The 5787-nt window shown below is 37.2% G+C and overlaps 1 protein-coding gene across 1 annotated transcript; it reads right to left on the reverse strand.

Moving 5' to 3' along the window:
- Positions 1 to 39: 39 nt before the first annotated feature.
- LOC101344343 (olfactory receptor 10AG1-like) lies at positions 40 to 870 on the reverse strand. The gene has a single exon (XM_023743134.1). It carries the CDS (start codon positions 868 to 870, stop codon positions 40 to 42), a length of 831 nt encoding a protein of 276 aa, XP_023598902.1.
- Between the last annotated feature and the right edge of the window lie 4917 nt (positions 871 to 5787).

Raw genomic sequence — 5787 nt, forward strand, 5'->3', positions numbered from 1 at the left:
ATAGGAGTTAGGATAGTGTAGAAAAGAGAAAGCACTTTGTCAGTTTTCTCTGAGTTGTCTGCTGTTGGGTCTTAAGTATGTAATAATGGCTGATCCAAAGAATAACACCACAACCATCAGATGAGATGAGCAGGTGGAGAAGGCTTTGGCTCTACTTGTGGCTGATGGCAAATTCAGGATGATGGAGATGATTTTACTGTAGGTGCCAAGAGTCAACAGAAATGGAACCATGCCAAATAACACAGCCACTGTGTAGACTAACAGCTCATTTGCAAAGATGTCCCCACAAGCCAGCTTGAGTATTGGGGGAATGTCACAGAAGAAGTGGTTAATTTGGTTAGATCCACAAAAAGGCAGAGAGAAAATCTGACACGTCTGCCCTATATGAAACGGGATTCCGATGGTCCAGGAGCCAGTCACCAACTGGATACAGACTCTGTGTTTCATAACTAGAGGATAGTGCAGAGGGTTACAAATGGCCACATAGCGGTCATAGGCCATCACAGCCAGGAGCAAACACTCTGCACCTCCAAACATAAAGACAAAGCACATCTGTGTAGCACAGGCAACTAAGGAAATTCTTCTTCTCTGGGTCCCAAGATTCAGCAGCATTCTGGGGAGAGTAGCTGATAAATAGCAGGATTCTAAGAAGGAAAAATTTGACAGGAAAAAATACATAGGGCTCTGGAGAGCAGGATCCATTTTTGTGATTAGAAATATGGTGCCATTGCTCATCAGGATAATGATATAGATGATTAGAAATAATCCAAAAAGAAACCACTGGAGATGGGGCATGTCAGCAAAGCCCAAGAGAACAAATTCCATCAGTTCAGTTAGGTTATCTTCTGTTGGATTTTCTGGATGATTCATCTGTGGAAAAAGTAAATTTGCATGTCATTCCTTTTACCTTCCTGTATCTCTTTGCCTCTTCTCTAAATTGTAATGTGGTGCCCGGCTTGGATTTTGTGATCAATGCAATTGTTTGCACTTTAAGAATGATGCTATGTACGTATGTCCCTATTTACTGTAAATCACAGTAAACAATCTCCTCAGATCTATTTTAAGATCATTTCACTATACTTTGCAAGCACAGTCCAGGATAGATCAGACTATACCTGACTCAGCTCAGGCACTGGAGCAATTGGCAACTGCTGGAGATGGGCTCTCAAATTTGCCATCTTATGTCACTTTAAATTAATCACATGTCTTCACCATCTTATTGTACTTCTCTATGCATTTTCTCAGTCAAGATTCTCAAACACTGTATCATAAACTATCTTCTAACATATATTTTCAACTGCCTTTTTCACCACTGCATTCTCCCATCACTTGATGACTTTAAGCATATAAGTTCTAATTACACAGCTCATATTAGGTGGTTTAGAAAGAAAATGGAAAATGGACATATTCCATTTTACACAGGGGAATAAAACAAATGTATTTTGGTAGGTTATTAAGTAGGTAAGATAAGAAGGTTTTATTCATGGAAATTATCTTAGGTACATTGATTTAGATACAAACAATAAATGTAGTCATCCTGGAAAAACAGGAGTACCATGGAAGGTATTTGTTACCTGTGTTTATGTGTGTGGGTCAGGAGGAGGAAAGATATTTGCTGCTATGTTATACCCATTGTGCTGTGTGTACTCGCTATTATTTTTGTTGTTACTCAAAACAGTAACACTTCAGATAACTGTTTCTGAACTCCCTTTTCTTTTATGTAAGGATATTGAGACTAAGTATGAATAAGGCCACCAACTGCGCATAGCTTTTGTGACTTCAAGTCAGTATCTTTTTTTTTCTTTTTTAATGGACTTGAGTTTGACTCCTATCTCCATGATTTATTATCTTTGTGATATTAAGCAATTGTTTAAAGTTTCTAAGGTTTACTTCTTTGTGAGAATTAAACGAGATAATATTGGTGAAATGTATCACCTACTCACGAATTTAAAACTGTTTAATTTCCAGTTATGGTTCTATAATTATGATTATTATAGTATGTTCTTTAAGCCTGTAGCCCTAGAATTTAACAGATTGCTAATTAAGGGTTTTGAGTTCCTTTGTTAACAATAGTTTTTCCCACCATTCCCTTTCATCAGAGTCAGGAGAGGGACTAGTCAGTGAGGCTCTTAAGGTGCAAAATTTAAGGATGCATTTAGAGTCATCCTTGCACTTTCAAGATCCTGAAAGTGAGTTCCTCCTTAAATTTTGCAAGAGGCAAGGTGACTCTTGCCTCACTGTGCTTTTTATCTCTCCATCCTAATGGGTTTGCACCTTGTCCACTAAGCAAAGCAGAATTATGGTGCCATAGTTAAAAAGTCCCAAACCCGTTGCTGAGGAGTCAATTCCAAATCTTAGTGAACCTATAGGACAGAGTAGAACTGCCCCATAGGGCTTCCAAGGACATAAATCTTCTGGTAAGCAGACTGTCACATCTCTACTCCAAGGAGCAGCAGTTTGGTTGGAACCACTGGCATTTTGGTTAGCAGCTGAGTGCTTAACCACTGCACCACCAGGGCTCTGTGCCCATGGTTAAAGAACAGTATTTCCCAGAGGGAAATAGCTGTGTGATGACTTTGTGCAATTAATCTTCCAGCATCATAGTTTGCTCATCTGTTAAATGGCAAGCAACTATACCAACATTTAGTGTTGTTATTTGAACTAAGTCATTTAATATAAGTAAAATACCTTGAGGGATTCCTGACATTTATAAAAGGCTATTATTATTGTTATCTATTATTATTATTGTTATCAATAGTTGATTATTATCATCCATTTATTATTATTATTATTAAAACTAATTTTAATTTATTCTGATGGCACACTGGTTAAGTTCTTGGGTGCTAACAAAAGGTCCGTGGTTCAAACCCACCAGCCATTCTGTGGGAGGAAGATGTGGCAGTCGGCTTCCATAAATAATTACAGCCTTGGAAACCCTATGAGGCAGTTCTACTCTATCCTATATGGTCCTTGTGAGTCGGATTCTAGTCGAAGTAAATGGATTTCGCTTTGGTCAACAATATTCTGATTCAGATACATATTTATCACTGTCAATATCCCCAATCTACCTAAACCTCAACTATGTTTGTCTTTTGGTATAAATTAGAAACATAAACCCTGGAATTAATTTGAAAAATAATATGAACTTAACAAACTTTACATTATTTTATAAATTCTTTAACATAAAAATATTATTTTCTTTAAAATAAGTGTTTCTTGGATTCCTCAATGGTTGTAAATATATTTCATGAATTGTTTATCTTTAAATATCTTATTAAAATATCATCAGAAGTAAAATACATATATAGTGCTTATTTGCTACAAAGTCTTTGCTAGAAATGCAGTTTGCCAAGAATATTATTTAGAACTCTTATAAAAACATAGCCATTTTTCAAATTTTCAGTGTTTCAAAGTAATTTAATATCACTATTTAAATTCTTTGTTTAAAGTAAATTATATTTAACAGAGTCAGAGATATAAAGGAGATGCTTTAATAAAACAGCACATTTGTTACTGTATATGAAATATTAATTTTAACCATGTCATGTATTAACGTTGAATATTAATATAAAACATTTCATATTTACCTTCCTTAGTTTGGAAATAGGCCTGGTGGTGCAGTGGTTAAAGTGCTCAGTTGCTATGCAAAAGGTCTGCTCCAAGGGAGAAAGTTGTAAAGGTCAGCTTCCTTAAAGATTTACTGCCTCGGAAACTGGATGGGGCAGATCTACTCTGTCCTAAAGGGTCGCTGTGGGTTGGAATCAACTTGACAGCACTTGGTTTGGGTTTTGGTTTGTTTAGAAAAATCTTGTTTCTTCCTCACTAAAGAAGGTTTACATATTTAAGTGTTTAAATTACTTTGTCTCATCAATGGTATTCAATCCACCTTTAAAACAATGTGTTCATTTTGAACATGGAGTGCTCTTTAAATACAAAATAGTTCACTCTCCCCCCTGAGATCTCTTTCACCTGACATAGTTACATTTCTAATTAAACAAATCACTTTGGCACTTTCTGATTTGGTTTATTTATTTATTTTCCCAGATGGCTCTCACTCCACCCAGAATACTCTTTCTCTGCAGCCTCTCAGTGGAATAGAGTTTGCAGACAGTTCTATTTCTTAGACTTGAACATGGTCCTGATTGCCCTTAACTGAGCAATACCATTGGAGGCCATCCAACGTTGACCCAAATCCTATTCTCTTCTTATCTATTATGACTGGTTCATATGGACCCTCTGCTCCTATTAGACAGCTCCAGTCACATTTTCCCAAACTTATTTTGCTTATTTTCTCCTCTGAAATGGGTGCCTTGATCCAAATTCAGAGGTTGGCCTCTGTAAGAGTTGTAATAAATGTTCTGAGGACAAAGAATATTTTTACCTACTAATCACATACTATATAATTTATTTCTTCAAGACTACCTGGGCAAACTGAGAACTGGTTTGGAATATATTCTATCTAGGTCAAAAGTATGTTTTTTTTCCCCAAGATTAATCCCAACAGGGGGACTTTTTCTTTTCCTTGCAGCGTCCTCTCTTCTTTCCCCAACTTCATTTTCCCTGTGAACCCATTTTAAGGTGGGGATCCTATTAAACTTCACTTAGGAGAAAATAAGATAGTGCTAAAATTCCTGCTTAGATGAGAGGCAGGAGTCCAGGACAATAGTTGGTCTATTGTTACAAAAGACTTTCCCTTCAAGACTTCCAATCTGAATGACGCTTAGATAGTGTGAACTTTAAGATTGTGTGTCAACTTGTCTGGGTCATGATTCTCAGTGGCTTGTCAGTTAGGATGTACTTTGGCAGTCATATAATGACTGCTATGATGAGTGCTAATATAATGTGATCACCTCCATGATGGGATCCGCTGTGAGAGTAGCCAATCAGTCAAAAAGGAGTTTTCTTGGGGGTGTGGCCCGCATCCAATATATGCAGACTTTCTGGCAAAGTTCACTGGCTTTTGCTCTACCCTGGATCCAGGATTCAGCTCATCATCATCTGATCTCCAGTTCTGGGGACTGGGGCCAGCAGCCTGCAATCTTATTTGCTGATCTTGGGTTGTCGGCCTTCACAGCTGTGAGCCAGCAGACTGCCACCTGACCTGTGAATCCTGAGTTCATCATCCCTTGATGACTGACCCAGGGATTTGGGACTTGCCTAGAAAAGCAAGTGCATGATTATAATAAAAGTCAAACATGTGGTTATTGCCGGGATGGGAGGGTGGTGTTATCAGGAAAGGATTGGTAACTAACTTCTATAGTGTTGGTGATGTTCCATGAATCAATCTACTTGGGAGTTACATGGGTGTTTATTTTTTTTCAATTGATTTTCAAGATATATATATTTTAAAATAATATTTTATTGAGTTTTTGGTGAAAGGTTACAGAGCAAGTTAGGTTCCCATTTAACAATTTCTGCACAAATTTGTTCAGTGACATTAGTTACATTTATCACAATATGTCAGCATTCTCTTTAATTGTGTTCTGTTTGCTCCATTTCCAGTGCTTTAATTTCCCTGCCCTCTCATCTTCTCATCTTTGCTTTTGAATAATTGTTGGCCTTTTGGTCTTGTATTGATGGTTTTTAAGTAAAGCACCAATCTTATAAGGAATATTCTTTATTTTGAGTGCCACTCTGCTTTTTTGCTAAAAGCTGATCTCAGGGGGTAGGCTTGGTCCTAGGTTAAAAGAGCCTCAGGACGATAGTCTCAGGGAGTCCTCTTTTCTCTACTGTTCCAGTTTGTCTTGCTTTTTTTTTTTTTTCCCCTAAACAAAAATTTGAGTTCTA

This window comes from Trichechus manatus, unplaced genomic scaffold (genome assembly GCF_000243295.1).
Source record: "Trichechus manatus latirostris isolate Lorelei unplaced genomic scaffold, TriManLat1.0 scaffold00236, whole genome shotgun sequence".
In the NCBI taxonomy this organism is placed as follows: Eukaryota; Metazoa; Chordata; class Mammalia; order Sirenia; family Trichechidae; genus Trichechus; species Trichechus manatus.

Coding starts and splice junctions, on each gene's coding strand:
- LOC101344343 (XM_023743134.1), bottom strand. CDS start 870: ATGAATCATCCAGAAAATCCAACAGAAGATAACCTAACTGAACTGATG.